Source organism: Phyllobates terribilis, unplaced genomic scaffold, assembly GCF_046119375.1.
Source record: "Phyllobates terribilis strain yellow unplaced genomic scaffold, ASM4611937v1 Scaffold_3__8_contigs__length_932513732, whole genome shotgun sequence".
In the NCBI taxonomy this organism is placed as follows: Eukaryota; Metazoa; Chordata; class Amphibia; order Anura; family Dendrobatidae; genus Phyllobates; species Phyllobates terribilis.
Genome location: NW_027362763.1, coordinates 879,622,668 through 879,648,685, shown reverse-complemented (window position 1 = coordinate 879,648,685; position 26,018 = coordinate 879,622,668). Strand labels below are relative to the sequence as shown.

Below are 26,018 nucleotides of genomic sequence, written 5' to 3'. Positions count from 1 at the left end.
CTGTGAAATCCTGTGATTCTGTATACAATGAACTCTATTTATCCATGTCCTTACACCACTTTGCTGTTATCACACCTAAAGCAGTGATTTGTTTTAGTTCCTAATAATTGTGCATTCTATGTATAGTCTAGATGAGGCACTGAAAACAAAACGCACAGGACAAATGCAGATAACTCCAACAAACCAATCTTTTTATCTCTAGGGCCCTAGACGTCAATAGAAAATTCATGACATATGTAGGAGTCCATGGCATTTTAAGGCATACATCTTTCACTTTCCTACTCCTGCAGGCTGTGGCTCTTTTATCAATGCTTTGTTATAGTCAATAATTCTATGTCTTAAAATACCAGTCATTTCTTTGATGCACAAAATATACAGGTCCAATGCTCAAATTTCCTTTCTTGTGTTTCAGTGAGGGATTTAGAACAGTTGGGATGTTTTATTGACTAAAGTTTTTTTCTTTTACTGGTTGTCTTAAGGCTGATGAAAACTTTACATCAGTTAAATCTTCATTTTTAGATTTTTTTTTTACTTTGGAGATATCAATATCGATACGCAATTTATGACTAACTATAGACATCAGGGAGGGGTTGAAGGTTTGTCTGTCAGGGACCTTCCGACAGCATGGAATTTTATTATGAGCATGATTCACAGTGTTTCAACTATCACCAGAAAAAATGCTATTAACCTGCAAATATGGGGTTAATCCGCAGGCTAATAGCGTTATTATGCTGGCCGGCGCCTGCACACAGCCGAATGCAGCAGGGAGAAAATGAACTTTATTCTCCCTCGCAGCATTCCCGTTTCAGTCACCGGGGCGCCGGCGCTGGTTCAGTCCTTGCTCTGAGAATACAGAGTGGCAGCTGTGACCGCACTCCCGGCCCTGACTGACAGCCGTCCCTAATGCCAGGGGCGCAGTTACAGCCGCCGCTCTGTATTCTCAGAGCGGTGACTGAACCAGCAGCGGCGCTGTCCCCATGACTGTAAGCGCGCCCCTGGCCCTGACTGACACTGGCTCTGCATTGAGGCCGACTGTCAGTCAGGGCCGGGGGTGCGGTTACAGGGGCCGCCCTGTATACTTAGAGTGGTGACTGAACCTGCGCCGGCACTGCCCCCTTGATTGAAACGGGAATGCTGCCAGGGAGAATGAAGTTCATTTTCTCCCCTGAGCGTTGGGCTATGTATAGGCACCAGCCAAGATAATGACTCTCTTAACCTGTAGATTAACCCCATATCTGCAGGTTAATAGCTTTTTTTCTGGTGACAGGTACCCTTTAAAAGCTTCCATAATTCTAGGTAAGGAACCATTCACATCACATTCAGCGTGTATACTAGTAAAGCTTGCAATTGAAAGAAAGTCTACTGCACTGTATGTGTTTGTTCGTTTTTTTTTTTTTTTAAATAACATGGTAGTATCTGGGTGATGGATGCCACTGTATGGCATCCATAGCTTAGCTGACAACTGTCATAGCTTAGCTGACAACTGTCAATCATAGACACATCTTGAGCTTTTCAATTGATTTTCATTTCTTTTTGAGGCCACTTGCGAAAGCTGAAAGCAGCATTTGGCCGCCTCATAGGGAGTGAATAGAGCGTAGGTGGAGTATGCGCATTGCCTCTCTATTCTAAAGGGGATAAAAGAGCACAGTCCAACTGATAAGTCAAGTCCCAGCGGACTTGGCCCCACTGACCAACAAGTTATCACCTAATCTATGACTGGGTGACTTTTTTTTTCCACCGGGCAACCTCTTCAATCCCTTCATGATCTTTGACATACTTGTATGTCAAAAGTCGTGTCACTGTCTTTGATGCAAGCTTGCATGCAGAGCCCGCATCTTTCCCTGCACATGATTGCTGATTTAATCAGCCATCATATGCCTCTAATAGCCGCAGGTGGATTGGCGCTCCACCCGTGGCTGTTAACCTGTTAAATCCCGCTGTCAATTTCTGACAGCATTTAACATGAGCCAGCAGGGGGCGCGTCATTCCCCTCTCCCATTGGCAAACCCATTATGTGATTGCGGGGTGCCAATGGGTTGCAATGACAGCCATGGGTCGGCTCATAACGCCTGTGCCTGGCATTACGATCCTCCTGTGAATGCCAGGCCGTGGCTGGCGTTCATAGGAGATTGTGGTTTTCGCTATACATAGCGGTGCTGATCGCTGCTTCAAGTCCCCTAAGGCAGTGTTCCCCCAACTCCAGTCCTCAAGGCCTACCAACAGATCATGTTTTCCGGATTTCCTTAGTATTGCACAGGTCATAATTCCATCACCTGTGCAATACTAAGGAAATCCTGAAAACATGGCCTGTTGGGGGAACGCTGCTCTAAGGGAACTATTCAATACAGTGAAAAGTAAAAAAAAAAAAAAAAAAACTGTGGAATTTCACTTTTTTTTGCAATTTCAATGCATTGGGAATTCTTTTCCTGCTTTCCAGTGCATCACATGATAAAATGAATGGTGTCATTCAAAAGTACAACTTGTCCCGCAAAAAAAAAAGCATTCAGACGGCCATATTGATGGAAAAATAAAAAAGTTATGGCTCTTGGTAGAAGGGAAAAAAAAAAACAACCCGTAAAATCGCAAGGTCGTGAAGTGATTGAACGGATGCTATCATAGTCCATATGTAATGGACAAAAGTGCCAAGTATATATCACAGCCTGTGTTTACCATATACATAAAAAAAATTAGCTATTTGTTCTTGTTGGGGGATACATTATTTCCTGTCTTTGCCACAGCACTAGGGCAAACATATCAAGTTTTGATCCTAAAAAATGTAATTTATCCATTAAAGGATAACTGCACAAGCACCAGCCACAGTGTGGTCGAAATCTTCGTCAGTGTACAGTTTGAATATAGTGCTTGTGGCCTGCTGTGGGCCCATTCTGTAATGCCTGGTGCCCCTGATTTCATACAGAGGAACACAAAAAAGGTTTTCTCATGCTTTTCTATCGAATAACTGAGAAACAAAATGATGGCTTCTTAAGATGTTTGTATAATGAAGAATTGTTCTCTCAAAGGAGAGACTGCAGGCTGACTCTTTGGAAAATTACATTGCCATGAAAGGGTGTACTTGGCCTTTCACAATGTTTAGGTAGTTATTTGTCAAAGTAACATCCACCTAAATGCCAAGACACACGACTTTCCAGCAGGACCCTGTCCAGAGCCTCACACTGCTCGCCTGCATTGGCTAGTCTTTTTACCATAGTGCACCCTGGTGCCATCTCTTCTACGGGTAAGCCATGCACACACACCTGGCTGTCATACTGATGTGAAAGAAAACATGCTTCATCAGACTAGTCCACTTTCTTCTATCCTCCCATGATTAATATCTGATCCTAGCATGTCCATAGGAGGTGCAATGTATTTTGTATTCAGACACTTTTCTATCATAACCAGCATTATTTTTTAGGAGTTTGTGCTACAGCAGTGTACTGTATAGACTTTCTTTTGCTCTCCACATACATCATTGAGCCTTGGATGCCTATGATCATATTGTTGATTCACTGCTGTCCTTCCTTGGACCACTTTTTTGGTAGGTGCTAACCCCTTCGTACTGGGAATACCTTCCAAAGCCTGCCAATTTGAACATGCCTTGACCCAATCATCTAGCCATTAAAATTTGGCCCTTGTCAAACTCTCACATCTTGGGCTTGCCCATTTTCCTGCTTCCACACAAGAACTGACATTCACTTGCTACCTAATATATCCCTACCCATGACCAGTACTCTTGTCATGAGATAACATTGATTATCTAAATGTCCTAAGTGATCGGTGTGAATGTGTTATTCACATCCATTTGTTTCCCACATAATCCAAAAATCAGTCTTTTGTAGTGTAGAGAAATGTTGGCTCCACACAGGGGCGTAACTAGAGTCTTACAGGCCCCTAAGACCTGGACTCCTTCCTTTCTCCCATTGAATTGCTTGGATGCCACTAGGATCTAGATGTGTTTTTCATCCCTAAAGAACAAAAACTGAAATCCCGGCTGCAGGGACAAAATGAACTTTATTCTCCCGGCAGCCTCAGGATTTCAGTCATAGAGATGAAGCTGGTGCAGCTTCAGTCACCGCTTGGTACATAGCGAGCGGCGGCTGTGCCAAGCCCTGGCACTGACCAACAGCCGGCTCAGCAGTGCATCAGTTATGTATTAACATTTATTGTGTGGTATGACTATCCTTTTATAAGAGCATAAAAACTTGTTTCTTTTTTTAGATGTTCATAAATATACGCAAAACATAGTAACATGAACAAAGCATAACTTTGAAATGTTTTTTTCCTTGACATTTCATCACATAAAAAAAATATCTGGCCTGGTCCAAAATGTCAAAACTGGCTGTGTGAGTAGACAAGTAATGGCACCTTGTTCCTTCAGGTGTGAATATATAGTGCCTCCTTTTGTGCTACCCATATACCGGTAATTGTACTTCCGTACCCTCTTTTATTCTTCTTCTTTTTCTATGCTAAAAAAAAAAAAAATTGCCTTACCCCCAGTCCTGAAATGAGTGACTCAACTCTGCTCCTCTTTGTAGTCAGCCCGGCAAAGGTGGCACAGGGAAATGATGTCATTGTGCCACTTGACATGATCTTTGTACTTCTGATGGTCACATGCCTAAAGCAATCTGCGACTTGCCAAAGTTGGTGGCATAGCATGCCATAGTTCAACTGTATCTGTGTCATCCCCTTCTCATGTGTAGCACCATGGAATCCATGGTGCTCTATAAAGAAATGATAATGAGGATGGGGATAGCGGTGAAAGCAGTGTCTGCCTGTCTGGGGATCTTTGGGCCCAACCTCTCTTCCCGATTATTACGCCTGTTTCCACAATTCATCTGGATGAAATAAGCTGCTCATATCTCTCCATGACAGAATCTGACCCGTCTGACACTCTTTAATAATTTGATGAAGAAAAAAACAGAAGTGTGTACTATTTCTGCTTTTATCAAACATCCTCTTTTTCCTTTTTAGCAACTTGACTCATTTGATAGCTCTCGCAGAAGAAGCAAGAGCAAGCTGCCCTCTTCAGTATCAAGCCACCAGCTGTGTCTGCTCAGTCAGACACTTTAAAAGCTCAATTGGCTTATAGTTGCATCACATTCAGTTATTTAATTTACAATTCATTTTATTTGACTTTCTGGTGGTAATTTTTAATTTAGTAAGAAGATGGAGGATTCAAGAACTGAGCAGGCTGAGAATCCAGGTTAGTTTGTGTCTAGTCTGTGGAGAGATGATATGAATGCTACTTTTACCCCTCAAACATTGTAACTTGGTCTTTAATATTATTCTCAGTCGCATATACTTTCCTTTACATTAACTGAAAGTAAACTGCTATATTTAGAGGTAATGCTTAGTGTTATTTCAAAGTCCCTCAGCTCTTGTATTGACCCTTTTCTAACACAAAATGAGGGTAAATTGTAATGGAGTAAGAATACATGGGGGTTTATTTAAATAACCGTTGTAGAATCAAAAGTTTGGCAACTTTTTTTTTTTATGGGCTTCACTTTAAATTCTCACCATTTTCAAGCTATCCATACAGCCCCTAACACCGAGCATCGGTAACTTCTGTGTCCAGTCCAGGCAGTCCTCTGTGAGCAAAGTTGGCTATTTACAGACGTTTTACCTACACTGACATATTGTAGTAAAGTGATGTATTTAACGCCATGGGAAATATATAGAATTTTCTTATTATTAGAGATTTGAAAATGTTCAGCTCATTCAATCAACCAAATGAAGATCTTGAGAATGAGTAAATGAAGCACAAAGCTATAGCCCTTGCTTTCCATTCTCCAAGGTGTAAATAAATTTTAAAAAATGTTTTTAGTAAAGAAAATACGGAATATATGTAAGCTTTTATAATATATATATATATATATATATATATATATATATATATATATATATATATATATATATATATATATGTACATTAGCAGCCAATAAGGATATTTTGCAAACTTTCAAGGCAGTCAAGTTTACCAATGTGCAACTGATGAAGGGCCTCTTTGCTCTGAAAGTGTAAGGTTTTGCTCTTTTATAATACTCTTACTCTATTGTAATATTTTGAGAGGCAAAGGTGCATAAATTTTATTACGATGCAACCATTTCTATAAATTTTGTGTGATATCTTGCTATACTTTGCACATGTTCCATAACTTCTGACGATGGGGACATTGTAAAATCGTGCATCTTTTACTGCTTGAGGTTCTATAGGCTTTAATAAATGCTGATTGACTTCTATTCACACTTGATAATCACATTGTACCCAACAGAGGTACAAAACAATGCAAGGGATCTGCACGTCTATAAACCCAACAGGAACTTGGAGACTCTGAAGCAGAAGCTAACGGACTCAAATGTCAATATATGCTAAATTATTTTTTTAAAAGCTTGGTTAAATAAACATTAAACAATAAAAAAAAAATGAATTTTAGTTTTCAAAATGGAAAATAATATAAGATGTTATTTTCAAATACAATGATGAAAGGCATTTAAAGTTTCTAGACTTTTTTTGCAATTATTAGGGTATGGGCACAAGGCTTTTTTTCAAGTCTACTTTAAGAAAATGTTTGAAACACTTAAATGCTCACCTCTTCATTTCTATTGTAAAACCATTTTGCTGTTCAGATGTATAGTCTTTGAGTGTTTTGGTGTGTTGTTTTGTGTTTTTTGCTTCAGGTTTTTAAAAATAAAAATCAAAAACACACTAACAGAGAAGAATATATCTCCAATAAATGAGGCATCAATTGATTAATCAAAAACATATTTTGATCTATATTATATAGATGTTAAAATAAATAAGCATGAGGTATCTGTGGCGCCCCTGCGGGTCCAGTCGCCACAGAGGTACTGCATTTCAGCCAGAGGTGTGGTACCCCACTCTCGGGTAAGGAGGGAGCACTACCCGGGACCCAACCACTCATATCCAACACTACACCACTCCAGTAGGGAAGGGCGAGATTGCTCCTGAGGGAGAGCACAGTCCCGGTCCCTGTCTGGAGGGGGGAACTAGGTAGAGGAGGTGGGTGGAGAAAGTAGTTTAGGGGAGCACACAAGGAAGGACTGAAGGTAGAGGGGACCACATAGAATGACAGTTGGTGATGTGGGTCACGTGACAGAGTATAAAAAGACAGGTAGAAACACCTAGAAGGGCCCAGTGAGTGAGGACTGTTGAGGAGTAGGGTCCAGACAGAGTGAGGGCCCAGTAAGAGAACGAGAGGAGAGAGGGAGCCAGAGAAGGGCTCAGAGACAGAGAAAGGATCTTGGGGGCACGGGAAAATTGCAGAGTCCACCCGTGCGCCTGAATTCACGCCGACCATGAGGGGATCAGGTCGCAGTAGGGGACCGGCCCCAGACTAGTGGAGGACTGCAAGACACAGCTAGCAAACCGGAGGCTGCGGTATCTCTAAGTGCCGTAGCCAAAACCACACACATAGGCTGAAAAGGTGGCCATATAGGACAAGGGGACAGAGAGGACGTCTCCTGATAAGGAGGGTCCCGATCAAGTGCACTCAAGTTATCTGAGAGTTGGCTGGATCACTTCCCCGGAGGACACAGGACTCGGTGGGCTGTTATAACATGGCTGGCAGTTGTAAAAACTTGAGACTGCATCCCGCTGTGTCCTTGACTTAATTGCTGCGCCACCTGCCTTGCACTACACCAACAACATCTAAAATCTATTTAACTGCCCTGAGGCCTAGCTCTACCCGTGGAGAGCTGAACCAACTCTGCTGCGGCCCCAGTGGATCTGAACAGCAGCGGCGGCCACCTATAACCGCATACCACGGGTGGCGTCACGAAACTTTATCCCAAAAACTTTATTCCCCTCTTTTCTTTATTTATTAACCGACTGGCCCCGGCCCAGCTACTAAGTACCCCACGGCCCCAGGGGGGCGCGTCAACTCGTATTGTAGCAAATTAGGTCAACCTCCCTAGTAAAAGTACAGTGCAGAAGGAATATCATGAGGGTAAAAAGTGTATAGTGCTAAGATAGGGTTAACAGTTTGGGAATGATACGAATGTAGGTAAATGTGCAAGTGCCTATAGTTTCACCAAGCATTCCACTGCTAAATTGAATTTTTCAGTGTTCAGTCGTGAGTTTACATCCGATATAGAGGAGAATTCAAACCAACATAAGGACAGAGTTGAAAGTATAGTTCACTAAACTTTCCACTTACTATTAATGTAGACTGATCCGGCTACCACCCCGACGCCGCCGTTTCGCCTTGGTCTTCTCAAAGGCCCCTCAAAGCATTGTTATGTGAGTCACGCCTCTTCTTGCTATGAATATTAGTGTGTTACAACTATATTTTTATTCATATGTTTTGTGTTTTTTTTTGTTCGTTTTTTACAGCCTTTATGTCAAAAAAACTGTGGCCAAATTGTATAGGAAAACTACATACAAGACATGGTGGTGTGTGTTTTTTTTTTTTTTTTTTCTATTGGCAAAAAGAAAAAAAATCCATATGCAAAAAGTAACAAAAGAAAATGCCATCAAAATACATGATATGCGTAATGTTTTTTTTTTTTTTTTAAAAAAAGGAATTTAAAAACAAACTTTTTGTGTAACGAAACTAATATGATGTTTTGAGCCTAATGTGATTTCTAAAGCGCAATATATGATACAGGTACTAACAGAACACCAAAAAAGAGCATAACACTGTGTCTTAGAACCAAAAAATTTCCCTACACATAAAGGAAAATGTTCTCAATGCCCGTAATAGCAATGTGAAAGCACAGCCGAGGTACCCAGAGGAATTATAATTTCCTATTGCTTCATCAAAACATTTGTGGTGTTGTCTAAGGTTAAAGAGTACAGGGTTCATAAGTGTAATTGGACCTATCTGTGACATATCTAAAGATGTTTGACATAAAAAGTTGCTTCCTCCTTGATTAATATCAAAATGCTTAGGGGAAGTTTGTAAAATATGTAAATATTATAAAAGAATATAAACACTAATCACCTCATCTGCTCTTTTAATCCACCACCGATCTGGCAGAGACGATAGAACATGTGTCTGGTTCCCATTTAGAGAATGTGCTGACTGGTTGATCAGAGCAGCAATTACATATCAATAGAATCTGAGACTCTACATTGTATTAACCTATGATTAAGTCTTTTGAAGAGTGCTTTAGTTTAGGTTTAAAGGGAACCTGTCACCAGAAAAACACTTAACCTGCAGATTAACCCCATATCTGCAGGTTACTAACCTGCCTGGCGCATGCATTTAGCCGAAAACTGCGGGGAGAAAATTAACAAAATTCCGCCTCTGGCACGAGTGCAGCGCCGATTTGGTCACCGTATACTCAGAGCAGCCGCTATAACCACACCCCCGGCCCTGACTAATACTGGCCGAGGTTACGGCGGCTGCTCTGTATACTCGGAGCGGTGACTGAACTGGCGCTGCCATTATCCCTGAAAGCAGAACGTTGGGGGGGAATAAAGTTAATTTTCTCCCCGCAGCATTTGGCTAAAGTGTGGGCATCGGGCAAGTTAGCGAAGCTATTAACCTGCAGATTAACCCCATATCTGCAAGTTAATAGTGTTTTTTATGGTGTCAGGTTCCTTTTCAATTGTGTTGACACCAATGTGCAGCTACTTGCACCACTGCAATGGCTCTGCCCCCCCCCCCCCCCCACTTCCTCTCCCTCTTTCCAGAAACAACCCATCTATGTGCTGCTTGGCCTGGCAAATATTATTATTTATTATAGCGCCATGTATTCCATGGTGCTTTACATGTGAAAAAGGGGGTATACATAGCAAAAACGATTACAATAATCTTGAGCAAAAAAACGCAACGGCAAACTGGTACAGAAGGAGAGAGGACCCTGCCCACGAGGGCTCACAATCTACTTTGCATTTAGCAGTTAAGTGGTGTCTCTTTGGTCCTTCTTTCTTTTTTTTTTGCTGCAACATCGGTTCTTGAGTATTTGTTTTGTCAGAATAGTTAGTTTGTAAAGAGCGTGTTTAATAAAGTAATGGTCTGTTAACAGCACTGCTAATCTGGACTGTCGCAACTTCCTTAAACTTTGTGGTAGGAAGTATTGGCTAGTTTATCTAAAAGACAGACCACCTCTTAAAGTGAGTGTTTTAGGACTGAATGACAGTTTACATCTGTTTACTTTTAGTTTCATATATACAGTTATGTGATATTTAGTGCCTAAAACTGAATGCTTGATGCTAGAAGAGGTGGTTACCTTTTTTTTTTTTTTTTATAAAATGTCCTGGAGATAAATGCACTCTCCAATCTACAGCTCTAGCCATTGAAAGATGCAGTCTCCGGGGACTGCATTAAACAGATTTTCCTGAGATAGTAGGAGAAAAGTATACTAAAGTAGAAATTAAGCCTGAGTTAAAAAAAAGAAAAAGGGAATTTCCTGATTCCAATGATCTTGTCATACGCCACCTGTTTACATTCTCTGGTTGCTACTGTGGAGAATTTTTGTGCTAAAACTACAGTTCTCATGAATCCTTGCAGGTTCTGAAACTGTAGTAGCTTCTCCATTGCTCTGCTGTCTTACTGAGATCTACAGTACAGTATTTCAACTGCTGTATTATCCTGCTGCAGCGACTGTGTGCCTCAATATATTGTCAGTAATCTGTTTTAACTCTAAAAAACATCAGACACTCCATTTCCGCATTGGAAAGTGAGCAGCAGCGCGGACGTCACGTCTACACATAAAGGTCAACTGCGTTAATATCTTTTCCGAATGTACTGTATGTAGAAGTGGGTGGCTCTGGTACTAATTGCAATGTGAGACTGATTGCAGGACACTATAGTGTCTACTTTTTTTTTTTCAATTCCATGCAGATAACCAGCCTATGGATGCAGTCTAAAAATGACACCTTTTTAACCCCTTAATGACTGGAGCATTTTCCGTTTTTATTTTTTGCTCCCCTTGTTCCCAGAGCCATAACTTTTTTTTTTTTTTTTTTTTCCGGTCAATATGGCCGTGTGAGGGCTTATTTTTTAGCTGGACGAGTTGTACTTTTGAACAAAATCACTGGTTTTACCATATTGTGTGAAAATGGGGGGAAAAAAATTCCATGCTAAAACTGACCTGTCATTATTATTTTCCAGGTCATTACGAGTTTGTAGACACCAAACATGTATAGTTTTTTTTTTTTAAAGTGGTGAAAAAAAAATCAAAAGTTTGCTAAAAAACTTTTTCCAAGACCCGTAGCATCTCCATTTTTCGTGATCTGGAGATGGGTGAGGGGTTATTTTTTGCGTGCCGAGCTGACGTTTTTATTTATGCCATTTTGGGGTAGATCTGATGTTTTGATCGCCCATTATTGCATTTTATTGCAAAGTTGCGGCGACCAAAAAAAAAACCTTAATTCTGGTGTGTAGAATTTTTTTTTTTTTTCTGGTTACGCCGTTTACCAATTGGATTAATTCTTTTTTATATTGATTGGGCGATTTTGAACGTGGCAATACCAAATTTGTATGTGTGTTTTTTTTTTTTTTTTTTTTTTTTTTTTGGGGGGGGGTATTTTAAAAGGGGTATGTATGTGTGTGTGTGTGTGTATATAATATATATATTTTATAAAAATAATAATGTTGTTGTTATTTTTCTGCTTGCTTCAATATTCTCCATAGGAGACTAGAAGCTGCAGTTACCTGATCCCCCCTCTGCTACATACAGGTGATGAGTAGTGTTGAGCGATACCTTCCGATATCAGGAAATTATCGTATCGGATTGGATCGGACCGATACTCAAAAAGTATCAGATATCGCCGATTCCGATACCGGAAACCAATGCAAGTCAATGGGACAGAAATATCGGAATGAAAATAAACCCTTTCTTTCCTTGTAGGTTAATTCTACATGAAGTAAAACAACTAAGAATAATGTAGAATGTATTATGCGAAAAGCCGGCAATTCATCAGCGCATACACCGGTACCCGACAATTTACAACAGAAAGAATAGAGCTTCACACATAGATTAGATAGATAGAAACATGTCAGTCACATATATATGAAGTACAGTGACAGTGTTGCTTACTGTACTTGTCATTTAGTGCAAAGGATTTATTTAAAAAAATATTAGTGTTTTAATGCACCGTCTCTTTAAAAAAGCCGGCTGGCAATTCAGCAGCGGTACCCGACAATTTAGAATAGAAGGAATAGAGAATCATACATAGATTAGATAGATAGAAACATGTCAGTCACATATATATGAAGTACAGTGATAGTGTTGGTTACTGTACTTGTCATTTAGTGTTAAAATAAAGGATTTATTTAAAAAAAAATTGGCGTGGGGTTCCCCTTAATTTTAGTCTCTAGCGGAGGTTAAGCAGACGGCTGGGGCAGATGTTTGAAGCCTGGGAAGGGGGTAATACCCACGGAGCTTCCCAGGCTGCTAATATCAGCCCCCAGCGGAATACTTAGCCTTTACTAGCTATTAAAATGGGGGACCCCCCCCCCAAAAAAAATGACATGGGGTCCCCCCTAATTTAATAGCTAGCAAAGGCTAGCCCCACGTGCGAAGCCCCACGTCAATTTTTTTTTAATTATTTCATGAATTTCCTGAAATAATTAAAAAAAAATTGACGTGGGGCTTCGCACTATATTTGTGTCCAGTCAGGTACAGCAGGCAGGAACGGGCTGCCCCCAACCACCAGCTGCCTATTTGTACCTGGCTGGACACAACAATATCGGGAAGCCCTTTTTTAAAAAAAATGTTTCATGAAATAATTTAAAAAAAAAATACGTGGGGTCCCCCCTATTTTAATAGCTAGCAAAGGCTAGGCAGACAGCTGGGGGCTGATATTAATAGCCCAGGAAGGGTGCCATGAATATTGGCCCCCTCCCAGGCTAGAAACACCAGCAGTCAGCCGCCCCAGAAATGGCGCATCCATAGGATGTGCCAATTCTGGCACTTAGCCTCGCTCTTCCACGCTGCCCTGGTGCGGTGGCAGGGGGTAATAGGGTTGGGGTTCATGTCAGCGCCAGCTGCCATGAAGCCCAGGTTAGTAATGATGGGCGTCTATAAGACACCCCCATTACTAACCTACAAAGTGTTAAAAAGAAAAAACACACACTACACCCAGAAAAAAATAATTTATTTGAAATAAAACACACCATTTTATTTAATTCTTAGTTTACAAAAAAAAATAGTTACCTGTCCACATTCCTGCGCTGATCTCCCATGCACAGCTGTCACATCTGGAGATGGTGACAGCTGTGCATGGCTGCTGTAAGCTCACACTGCCGGGAACACGTCCGCTCCCGGCAGCGGGAGCCACTGACTGAGGTCACCGGAGTGCATTCAGGCAGCGCAGCTCCGGAGACCTCCTTTACGGCACTGCTGTACCGTGGGAATTTCTCACGATACAGCAGGGCCGTAAAGGAGCTGACCGGAGCAGCGCTGCCTGAACTCCGGCGAACCCACTTATGCAATGACGGGGCTGCTTTACGGCCCCATCATTCTAGCGGCGGCAGCGGTTCAGAGCGGTCACATTCTATGTGGCTGCTCTAAACTGGAGATCATCGTGGGACACTCGTGGACTACTACGGAGGGGTAAGGATAAGGTTGTGGTTTATATTTTATTACAGGAGATCGATGGCTTCGGGGAATTAGGTGTCTAGGTGAGTATAGGTGTAGTTTTTTATTTTTTACTTTATTTTAGGTGGCGATCGGCGGGGACAGGTAATGTATGAACTAATTTATTGTAGGTAACCACTGGCCACCAATGACATGTATTTAATATTTATTGGGGACACAGTAGGGCAATTTAAATAGCAGGATCAGGCTGATGGGAACTACTGCTCCCATCGAGCTGATCCTGCTGGCACGAGTGGACGGGGGACAGACATAGGCCGAAGGGAGTAGTAGTGTCATATCGGCCTATGTCTGCCTGCACGCACACACCCCCAGACATCGCGCAGACACCGCACACACCCGCAGACACCGCACAGACACACCGCGCACACCCGCACAGACACCCACACACACCAATCATGACCGGTCTGATGGTCTGGGAGGTGAGGCTGACCTGTGCGACCATGGGAAAGTTCATGTGCGTTCATGCAATGCAGTCAAGCATGAACTCACATGAACCCTCCGAGGGCACCGCGGCGACTTCAAATGAACAGCTGATCAGCATCACCTGATACCTCAGCTGTTCATTTGAAATAACCGGCGGGAAAGCGCAGCACAGAACGGGAAAGCCGGCGGTGAAGTCTTTTCACTGCCGGCTTCCCCGCCCGGGTCCTTCGCTCCCCGCTCCTTGGTGCTGCGCTCCCCGCCCGGTCCTAACTTACGATTGGGATGGGAGGTGGCGAGGGGAGCGGAGGATCGGGGTGGGAGGCTGCGGGGAAGCAGTATGGGGCTGTGTGATTGTTTAAAAGCCGGCGGCTTTTTACCGCGCGCCGGCTTTTAAACAATCAGGAGAATTCTCCCACGCTGGGATGGCATTCTGATGACAGGCTGGATCTCAGCTGAGCGCTGCCATCCAGCTTGTCATCCTTCAGAGACACTGCAGAGTGCAGGCATTATGGGAACTTCCGATTCCGGTATTCGATATTGTAAAAGTATCGGAATTAAGTATCGGAATTCCGATACCGCGAATATCTGCCGATACCCGATATTTCAGTATCGGAATGCTCAACACTAGTGATGAGCAGATCGCCTGCATGTAGCAGATTTACTCACTTGCTATGAGCGCCGACAACTGGGCCGGCGCTCATAGCAATCTGGACATGACAACCACAGAGGTCTGCTGCAGACCCCGGGTTGTCATACCAACCCATCGATGACCCGCGATCATGTGACTTGGTCACCGATGGGCAGGGTAAGTGACGCGCTTGCGGCGCTGTTAAATGCCTATGTCAAAAGATTTGACAGCAGCATTTAACTAGCTAACAGCCGCGGGTGGATCGCGATTCACCCATGGCTGTTGTGGGCACATGTCAGATGTATAAATCAGCCCGCGCTGAACCGGGGGTTACGACGTGGTGCATACTATTAGGTACCACGTCGTAAAGGGGTGAAAAGATGCCGATCGGCTTATTATGAAGCCCAAACTACTGGAAGCATAACGCAACTAAAGCTCTGTCTATCATTGTTATACTAGTAAGGGAAGGGGAACCACGAGGAAGCACTTCTTCCTTTTTTTTTTTTTTCTTTTTTTAAAACCCAGAAATTACTTTAATTTTTTTCAAATTGCAACATGCTTAGTGTGCCATGTTTTGTTTTCGGTTTCTCCCCTTCCTCCCACCCCCCAGGGAGAAAAAAACATATTTCACTCAAAATATGATCCTTTTATGGTGATGTATTGTTCATGATCACACCCTTTAAGCTTTTATCCAGAGTGTTAGTCTGTAAGTTGGGCCTCAAAGCCTGTTTTTCTGGTCTGCTGTCATCTGTTGTGCAGTAAATAAAGGATATGTTTATATCAACAAGGTTCAAATGACTTGCTATTATGTACTTTCTATTATTCATTTGTTGTTCTGCTCAGTTTCAATTGATCTTGGGGGAATACAGCAAAGGGGCTATTGTTTTTCTTTGGACATTCTGCTTATCTTGCATGCTTTAATGAAAGAGGTAACCATTGGGGAAAAAGCCACTAAAGTTCAACTCTCCCATTTTTGGGTAGAAGTAGGAGATAGACGTTCTGGACCACACTGCTGTGAAGGAGAGAGAGAGTACAGACAAAAAGTTTGGACACACCTTCTCATTTAAAGATTTTTCTGTATTTTCATGACTATGAAAATTGTACATTCACACTGAAGGCATCAAAACTATGAATTAACACATGTGGAATTATATACTTAACAAAAAAGTGTGAACCAACTGAAAATATGTCTTATATTCTAGGTTCTTCAAAGTAGCCACCTTTTGCTTTGATGACTGCTTTGCACACTCTTAGCATTCTCTTGATGAGTTTCAAGAGGTAGTCACCGGAAATGGTTTTCACTTCACAGGTGTGCCCTGTCAGGTTTAATAAGTGGGATTTCTTGCCTTAGGCTATGTGCCCACGATGCAGAAATGAAGCAGAAAATTTCTGCAGCATTTCTGTATCTCCCTGACAGAAAAAACGCATGCGGATTGTACATGCGTTTTTCCTGCGGAATACATGGGGATTCACATGCGTTTCCACATGCGTTTCCGCATGCGGATTGACAAGCGCTTTCCAGGCGATTTTAGCATCACTTGGAAAGTGCTTGACAACTAGGTCACACTATATAAATCCATGCAAACAGCATGGATTTATATAGTGTGACTGTAAAAGAATGTTTAAAAATAAAAAAATAAACCTATACTTGCCTTCCGATGGCCCGGGGTGTGTAACTGCTCTCCTTCCTGGCTGCCAGCTGATCGCGGGACACTGCACTGAAAGAGCTGCGGTCACATGACTGTGACGTCACCGCAGGTCCTTCAGTCTGCTGGCAAGCACAGGGAAGGAGACCGGGGGCCGTCGGAAGGTGAATATAAGCTTTATTTTTTATTTTATTCTTTTTTTTTAAAGGTACAATGGTATCCAGGTCTGGATGAGTCTTCTTTCCTCCAGAACTGGGTACCATCCACACATTGAAACGCATATAATCCATGAGTACAAATGTACTGACACGGATTATGTGCGTCTCAATGCAAGTCAATGGCGGCGATTACGCCGCGCTTCCGCAAAATTAATGGACATACTGTGGATTTTTGAGCGCAGCATAAACGCTGCGGAAAAATCCGCAGCATGGGCATTGAAAGTGCGGAATTGCATAGGGGACCATGGCAGAAGGCTTACCATGCGTTTACACTGCGGAAATTTCCGCACCAAAAACGCATGAAATACGCATCGTGGGCACACAACCTTATAAATGGGGTTGGGACCATTAGTTGTGTTGTGCAGAAGTCAGGTGCATACACAGCTCATAGTCCTACTGAATAGACAGTTAGCTGCTTTTTTCTTGCCATAATACATATTCTAAGTAAAGAAAAACGAGTGGCCATCATTACTTTAAGAAATGAAGGTCAGTCAGTCTGAAAAATTGGGCAAACTTTGAAAGTGTCCCCAAGTGCAGTTGCAAAAACCATCAAGCGCTACAAAGAAACTGAAGGCATACTGAACCAGCATGGCTACCACAGCATCTTGCAGCGGCATGCTTTTCCTTCCGGTTTGCGTTTATTTGGACCATTTATTTTTCAACAGGACAATGACCCCAAACACACCTCCAGGCTGTGTAAGGGCTATTTGACCAAGAAGGAGAGTGATGGGGTGCTACGCCAGATGACCTGGCCTCCACAGTCACCAGACCTGAACCCAAGCGAGATGGTTTGGGGTGAGCAGGACCGCAGAGAGAAGGCAAAAGGGCCAACAAGTGCTAAGCATCTCTGGGAACTCCTTCAAGATTGTTGGAAGACCATTTCCGGTGACTACCTCTTGAAGCTTATCAAGAGAATGCCAAGAGTGTGCAAAACAGTCATCAAAGCAAAATGTGGCTACTTTGAAGAACCTAGAATATAAGACATATTTTCAGTTGTTTCACACTTTTTTGTTAAGTATATAATTCCACATGTGTTAATTCATAGTTTTGATCCCTTCAGTGTGAATGTACAATTTTCATAGTGATGAAAATACAGAAAAATCTTTAAATGAGAAGGTGTGTCCAAACTTTTGGTCTGTACTGTATATAGATGGAGATTATTTATTTAATGCTCCTGATGATGTTGCAGATGGTCTCCTGAGGGATCTCCTCCCAGACCTGGACTAAAGCATGCGCCAACTCCTGGACAGTCTGTGGTGCAACGTGACGTGGTGGATGGAGCGAGACATGATGTCCCAGATGTGCTCAATTGTATTCAGGTCTGGGGAACGGGCGGGCCAGTCCATAGTTTCAATGCCTTCATCTTGCAGGAACTGCTGACACACTCCAGCCACATGAGGTCTGGCATTGTCCTGCATTAGGAGGAACCCAGGGCCAACCAAACCAGCATATGGTCTCACAAGGGGTCTGAGGATCTCATCTCGGTACCTAATGGCAGTCAGGCTACCTCTGGCGAGCACATGGAGGGCTGTGTGGCCCTCCAAAGAAATGCCACCCCACACCATTACTGACCCACTGCCAAACTGGTCATGCTGAAGGATGTTGTAGGCTGCAGATCGCTCTCCACGGCGTCTCCAGACTCTGTCACATCTGTCACATGTGCTCAGTGTGAACCTGCTTTCATCTGTGAAGAGCACAGCGCGCTAGTGGCGACTTTGCCAATCCTGGTGTTCTGTGGCAAATGCCAATCGCCCTGCACAGTGTTGGGCTGTGAGCACAACCTCAATCTGTGGACGTCGGGCCCCTATACCACCCTCATAGTCGGTTTCTAACCGCTTGTGCAGACACATGCACATTTGTTTCCTGCTGGAGGTCATTTTGCAGTGCTCTGGCAGTGCTCCTCCTGTTCCTCCTTGCACAAAGGCAGAGGTAGCGGTCCTGCTGCTGGGTTGTTGCCCTCCTACGGCCTCCTCCACGTCTCCTGGTGTACTGGCCTGTCTCCTGGTAGCGCCTCTGGACACTACACTGACAGACACAGCAAACCTTCTTGCCACAGCTCGCATTGATGTGCCATCCTGGATGAGCTGCACTACCTAAGCAACTTCTGTGGGTTGTGGAGTCTGTCTCCTGCTACCACGAGCGTGAAAGCACAACCAACATTCAAGTGACCAAAACATCAGCCAGAAAGCATTGGTACTGAGATGTGGTCTGTGGTCCCCACCTGCAGAACCACTCCTGAGTGTCTTGATAATTGCCAATAATTTCCATCTATTATTATTCCATTTGCACAACAGCATGTGAAATTGATTGTCAATCAGTGTTGCTTCCTAAGTGAACAGTTTGATTTCACAGAAGTTTGATTCACATGGAGTTATATTCTGTTGTTTAAGTGTTCCCTTTATTTTTTTGAGCTGTGTGTAGATGGGGGGGGGGGGGGGGTGTGTGTGTGTATGTGTATGTGTATATAATAAAATAATCCATTTTGATTTGAGGAAGGGTTCGGACAGAAACCGAAAAGCGTTAATAAAAGATACTTAAAGTATTATCACATGTGGACATAGTCCCTTTTTCACAGCAGTGCGGTCTACCAGAACGTCTATCTCCTACTTCTCCTCAATCTGCAGAAAAGAAGAGGATCTTCTTCTGCATGTAGACATGACTGCAGCAGTTAAATGATCTATGGGCATTTTTTGGAGTTGTGACATGAACAACCCCCTTAACACCCTCCCCACCCCCGATTTCAATTTTAAAATACATTGTTACTCTATGTGCACTTGTCTCCCTCTTTTATTTCCATTTTTGGGAAGAGAAGAATAAGTTCTGGCACTGGTTTGGTTGCCAGTGCAATGAATGAATCGGGCAAACCTTTATTTACAAACACATAATCATCTTTCGGTGGAGGAAGAGGGAAGGGGTTGAGGCCGACTTTTTCGTAATTTTGTATTAAGCACTCTTGTATAAAAACTAACAGAAAAAACAGGCTTTGTTGTTAAGCTAACATAATTGCCAGATCCTTTTATATGGCGGACACCATCGGGCTCAAGAGAACCACTGGCCTACACAGACAGAAAAGGGCCCCTGTGCAAGAACAATATATGCGCCCGTTGCAGCCCAAGAGCTCTTAAAATGCAAAATTGCACCTGCTTTGGAGGTAGAAATGGACCTCCTTACCCCTTGGGCCCTTGTGTGGCCGCCAGGTTGCACCAATGATATGTCCGCCCCTGGACAGAACTATTTGATTTATAATTGGGTTTGTCGGTTCTGTAGTTTTTTCCACTGTTTTGATGGAAAGAAGTTTGTGCTATGCTTTTGTATCATGCTTGCTAAAGAGCCTGACAACAGCGTGAACAGAGCCGACAACATGCATACTTCTGATTTTAAATTTGAGGTTTATTTTCTAGTAAATTTACACAATTGTTTGTTTTATCTATGTGGTTTAAAGCTATTTATTTGCAGCTTCTGTTAATGAGTCATTTAACAGATATTCTAGTTTTGATACATTTCCTATTTTATATTTAATGCTGATTAGTTATTTTCATAATGGAGTCAATCTGACGCAAAGATGACAGACGCTGCTTAGAGAAGTGTGATCTCCTAATCATATTCCAATGGTGTGGTGTGGTAAAATCTGTTTTAATGTCTTAAAGTGGAACTGCACATTCATGTGATGTCAGAATAAACTGCATGAGGATTAACGCTATTGGGCCCGATGCATCAAAGCTTCCACGCTAGAATTCTGGCATAAAAAAAGCTTTGAAACTTGGGCGCAACGTGGAGCTGCTCCTAAATTTTGCGACTTCTGGCGTCTTCTCTCAGCTCTGCCTAAATGGGTGTGTGGCGTCCGGCGCTCTTGAAATTCATGATGAGCAGCGTCATTCACTGACTCAAACCTTACTCCAGCAAGAGCCGGAGTAGGATTCTGGTGAAACGGACACCACTCATCCAATACTCGCCATGCGCCTATTCATGAAGCTGTCTAACTTCAGCATGCCCCCCCCCCCGCATGAATAGGCCCAATATTTTTCTGGCCATTAAATGACTTGTCTCCTGGCTTTTTAACTAATTTCTTCCTCTGCATACTCAAACTACTAGGGTATCTAGTTGTTCTTTTGTGTCTCCTTGCTATTATTTCCTTCCATCTATTTCATTATGCCCTCTACATATACGGTACTTATTTACAGTAAACAGGTGAAACTTGATTTCTCACTGTAGGCAGAACTGTAGACAGATCTGAGCAGTGTTTAAAAGTGATCAGTACAGAAGTGCCGGAGAAAAATTACTCATCTATGCTATATTACAACATTTCTAATCTTGTTCTATTGATCTATGAAAAGCGAATTTAAAAATGTAGTTGCTATTTAAAGGCATTCTACCTTTTAACATATAAAGGAAATCATGTTATGAACACCTGAAATATTTCTTGGGTTTGGAGGTTGGTTGGAGTGCCAGAAGGATCAGCAAAGTAAGAAATTCTGCATGTTGAGAATGCCAAATGACAAATTCTTTATTCAGCAAGGATTAAAATACAAATGATTATTAGTCCAGGAATAACCTGGTTCTTGTGTCAAATGTTGTTTAATCCATGCAGGATACAGACTGTATCTTTTATTATAAACACTGTTTGTTTATTTGTTGGCATATTGTTTCTGCACTGCTTACTACATTATGGTGGTCGTAGTGTTAATATCTACAGTAGGGTCTAATAGTATTTACCTGGGGAGCAATACAGTTTTGGGGAGAAAAGGCGAAAAGAGCCATTGCACCTTCAGTCGAAGTATGCCATTAGTGCTTATGAGAAACCCCTTTTAAAATAAGAAAGACAGTTAATTCTTCACACCCTAACATCTGTGACAGCACTGCAGCTGATCACACTTCAGGAGTTAAACAGGAAGTCACAAACTTTAGCAATGTGCTTTATCTTTTAGCTGCTAATTGCAGCAATGTTTCATAGCTTCATATTTTTTAAGGTTAAAGGTAGGCTTAAAGAGGTATTCCAATCTCCAAGATCCTATCCCAATATGTATTAGGTGAAATAATATTAGCAAATACCTCCAATTAGAAATGTAGTATAGTTCACTGACTCGCTATGTTGCTTTCTCTATGCAGGGCATTGCAGTAACTGAGATATCTATGGTTATGGCCACTGATGTATTGACAGTTATATCATATAACCATAGATACCTAAGCTACTGCAATGCCCTGCACATGGGGTAAGTGACATAGTGAATCAGGAGAACTATACTACATTTCTAATTGAAAGTATTTGTTAATATTATTATTCAGGGTCGGACTGGGGAGCCTAGTGCCCACCAGGGGAACTAACTCTAGGGGCCCACACTGCAGCCTACTATAAACTGTTTTATTACTTGTTATGTTTTTCTATAATGTACTATAATTACATGATTGGCCGCGCTGTGGAGCACCAAGCGGCAGGACTTTGTTCGAACAGTCATTCCGTACTGCCAGAGTCCCTTTAATGGTAACTTGTCACCTTGAGAAACACTATTTATTTGCAGATATAGGGGTAATCTGCAGGTAAATAGGGTTTAAAGCCTGGTTAGATGGCTTATTGGAAAAGCTTTGGCTATACGGAGAAAATTACATTTTACTCTCCCTGCCGCCACTCGCTTCCTGTTATAGGGTCAGTGCAAGGAGGGAGACATTACAGTCACAACTGAACGTGCTGCAATAATGTCCGGCACCTTGATTGTGACATCTTCCATGGAGCCCAACCTCAGACTGAGCTTCATTGAAGGACTAACATGGCAGCAACACCTGGCAACTAGTGCTGAGCGAGCGTGGTCTGATAAGGTGTGATCCCAGCATGCTCAGGTGTTATCTGAGTATCGTGTAGTGCTCTGCTAGTATGCTCGAGTCCCTGGGGTAGCATGTTTTGCGGTGGTAGACAGACACAACACATGCAGGAATAGTCTGTTTGTTAGGTAATCCCTGCATGTGTTGCTTTTGTCTACCGCCTGTCTACGGCCGGGATCTATGATGAGAGAAGCGTTCAGCACCCGGTGCTTGGGAAGAGCGCTAACTGTACACTGATTCCCAAGCGCGCGCACACGCATGCACGCACGCATATACACACACGCAGATTATATCTATCTTACACACACACACAAATATTACACTACCTGTACAGTACAGACGCGCTCCTAAGGCGGGAGACTGCGGCCCTGCCTGCTGAGTGTGACGCTCTGCTTTTCAGCTCTCCTGCTCCCAGGCCCCTCCCGCTACTGTCCTGGGCATCGCGGCGGTGAGAGTGCGTGCGCGCGTCCTTAAAGGGCCCGCGGCCACTTTTTTTTTTTTTTTTTTTTTATAATTCTCCTCTGTCTTCTCTGCAGGGGGCCCTGGGCCCACCAGGAAATTTCCCGGCACCCCGCCAGGCCAGTCCGAGCCTGTTATTACACCTACTACATATTGGGATAGAATCTTTAAGATGGGCATACCCCTTTTAAGTCCATAGAGTTCAATTTATAACCTAACATGTTGAACCAGAGGTAGGCAAAAACCCCAAGGCTCGGATGCTAATTGACTCATATTAGGGGAATCAACCGGTTCCCTGGATCAATGTTCCATCACAGAATTTGGTACCTATAACCTGTGATAAAACCTGATGGATAGATCTATCTCTAATATGGTTTTTTGTTTTTTTTTTCTAAGAAATGAATCTCTGTCCGTGATTATGATTAAACCTTCTTTCCTCTAGACAAAAAAGGATGTCATTTGTGTATTGCAGTTCACCCATTCACTTAAAGGGGTATTCCCGTAGCAGCTGCAGTATGATTCGCTATGTCTCATTCCTCATGTGCAGGCATTGCAGGATCTTAGGTATCCATGGTTACGACCACTAGCAATTAGCTAACTAACTGTCACAACCAGTTGTTGTAATCATGGACACCTAAGGTCCTGCAATGCCTGCACATGAGGAAAGAGACAAAGCGAATCAGAAAAACGATACTACATTTCTAATTGGAGGTATTTGCTAATATTATTATTATTACACCTACTATGATAGTTCTTTTCTGTACGCGCTTTAGTTCAGATATGGCCTTAAACACTGCAGTACAAAATTGTACGCAGTAATGTCTTGGTAGTTTATAGAAAGTATAAATATTTGTTATTTTTTGGCCAATATTTACTTAATATCTTTTGTATTTTGTTCACAGTCATCATGAAGGACCGTCTCAGTGAGCTGTTGGAATATGCAAGACTTCACAGTCAATATGTTGAGAATAGCGATGAGAACATCGCACAGGACATCGCTATGTTTGAAACTGACCATTCTTTAGAAGTCATGTACCGAGAAATACAACTCATCCGGACAGAAAACCACTTGTTAAAGGTTGATGTGAGACGTTTAGGGAAGCAAACAACACGCTTTCTTACTTCTATGCGTCGCCTTAGCAGCATAAAAAGGGACTCCAACAGTATAGCTAAAGATATTAAGCTACGGGGAGAAGGCATCCATAGGAGACTCCAGAGCCTCAAAAACCTCAGTGAAGATGCTGATAGCAAGTATGGGGAAAGTTCAGTTATAGCACGTGTGTCCAAATCGCAGTATGTTACCCTTACACTTGCTTTCCAGCAAGCCATGGTCGAATATAATGAAGCAGAGATGGTTCAACGAGAGAATTGCAAAATTCGAATCCAACGTCAGCTTGAGATAATGGGGAAAGATGTTTCTGGAAACCAGATTGAAGATATGATAGAACATGGGAAATGGGATGTCTTCTCTGAAAATCTTCTTTCTGATGTTAAAATTGCACGATCAGCACTTAATGAAATAGAAACACGACACAAGGAGCTCATAAAGCTTGAGACCCGTATAAAAGAGGTCCATGATCTCTTCTTGCAGATGGCTTTATTGGTTGAAGAGCAGGCTGAGACGCTGAATGTAGTTGAACTAAACATGGAAAAAGTAAAAGATTATGTTGGGGCAGCAAAGACTCAAATCAAACAAGCTGTAGAGTACAAGAAGAAGCATCCATGCCGCAGGATGTTCTGTTGTTGCTGTCCTTGCTGTGACTGAAGCCCTAAACTATATACAAGCCTTTGGGACCATGAACAGTCTTTTATAAAGCTTCTGACTGTATTTATAGAATTGCAATGCCTTACAAGAACCCAACAAGTGAAGTGTCACATGCTGTGGTTTTTTTTATGTATGTATTGATACAACTAAAAGTTTTTGATTTGTTTTATTCTTTGCATATTTTTTTTTTTTTTAATTTTTAGATGTGGAGTATCAAAACTAATATGGAAGTGTCAAAGCACTCTTAATAAAAAGGGAAAGCTATTAGGAAAAAAAAAACAATTCTCAAACCTGACCGTTTACACTCCATTATTTATTCATACAATATTTTATCTCCACCACACTTGGGGTAGATGTTCAACCCATTTAAAATGGGGGGGAAAAAAAAATAGCTGTTGGATTTTTTTTCATTGCTCGTAATTGCACCATGTTTGGCGAACCCCTCCTTATATTTTAGAAGCTTGAGGGGTAATAAAATATCACTCCCCCCTCACCCCTCCTTTTTATGCAGCATAATGAACTATTATGTGAGTTTTTGTTATTTTTGTCATGATTTTACTTTTACAGAGCAGGACGTTATTGCATCCCTGGTGATGTTTGGCAGTGGATATGCACATACAAGGATATTGTACACTTAAAATCCTATTACTTTACAAGCTGTGGTAATTGTGACATTGCAAGCTAAAGCAGTTTAACACTCGAACACTTGATGCAAACCCTCGACAAAACCTTTCTGTTCATTGTTCTTTTTAAATTTGTTTTCCCTACATAACACTTTGCCTGATTGGAACAATGTCACTGAGCACTGATTGTTTCAGTACTATGATCTCACCAATCCTAGGAACGCTGTATCGTTCTCAGTTCTACATGGGTAGCTGTAGAAGTCTTTGGTTGCCCTATTTTGGCTCCATACAATTTGGAGGTTCTATGTAGCTATATTATGGCCTTGTACATCACCTGTTGCACATGTAAAGCTTTTGCCAATCGAAGTGAATAGGTGCTGCAGAAACTGCACTGTTTTGCTAATTCCCAATGAATGGGACTTAAATTATCCTCGTCTTTAGGTTGGAGGCAGAGGATATTCACTATATTCACTACTCATTCAGTGTCTGTAGCAGGTAAAAAAAATATGAGGAGATTAGGGGCTGAATACTTGTGAAATCAACATGACTAGGAGTGTCCTCTGTAATTCATAGTTAATGGGAAGAGCTCTTAACACAATGATCCTTTTATGTACTTCTTAGTTGGTTGTCCTGATGGTGGTACTTTTAAAGAGAACCTGTCAGATGATTCATGCTACCTGAACCACAGGCACCATGAATTAGAAAAAAAAAACAGTATCCAGTTTCGGAAACCTCCAGTTGAAAGCTTGGCCGGGATAAGGTGTCTATTTCAAGAGGCAGGTCCTCACTGACTCTAGTCTGCTCAGCTAGACTGACAGTCCTCTCCCTGTGTGTGTGTGTTTATAGTTGGAACCTGCTTCTTGGACTAAACAC

At 42.2% G+C, this 26,018-nt stretch overlaps 1 protein-coding gene across 3 annotated transcripts in view; it reads left to right on the top strand.

Annotated features, from left to right (window-relative positions):
- Positions 1-25,550, top strand: part of STX11 (syntaxin 11) — a 55,046-nt gene extending 29,496 nt beyond the window's left edge. For 2 of the 3 annotated variants that reach the window (XM_073672659.1, XM_073672657.1), the window contains one exon: positions 23,660-25,550. In XM_073672659.1, the coding sequence (XP_073528760.1) occupies positions 23,665-24,522 (858 nt within the window). In that variant the 5' untranslated portion in view covers positions 23,660-23,664 and the 3' untranslated portion in view covers positions 24,523-25,550. Of the gene's footprint in view, positions 1-4,976; positions 5,201-23,659 lie in introns of those variants that run through there. The other variant, XM_073672656.1, reaches the window with a different exon arrangement.
- The last annotated feature ends 468 nt before the right edge of the window (positions 25,551-26,018 follow it).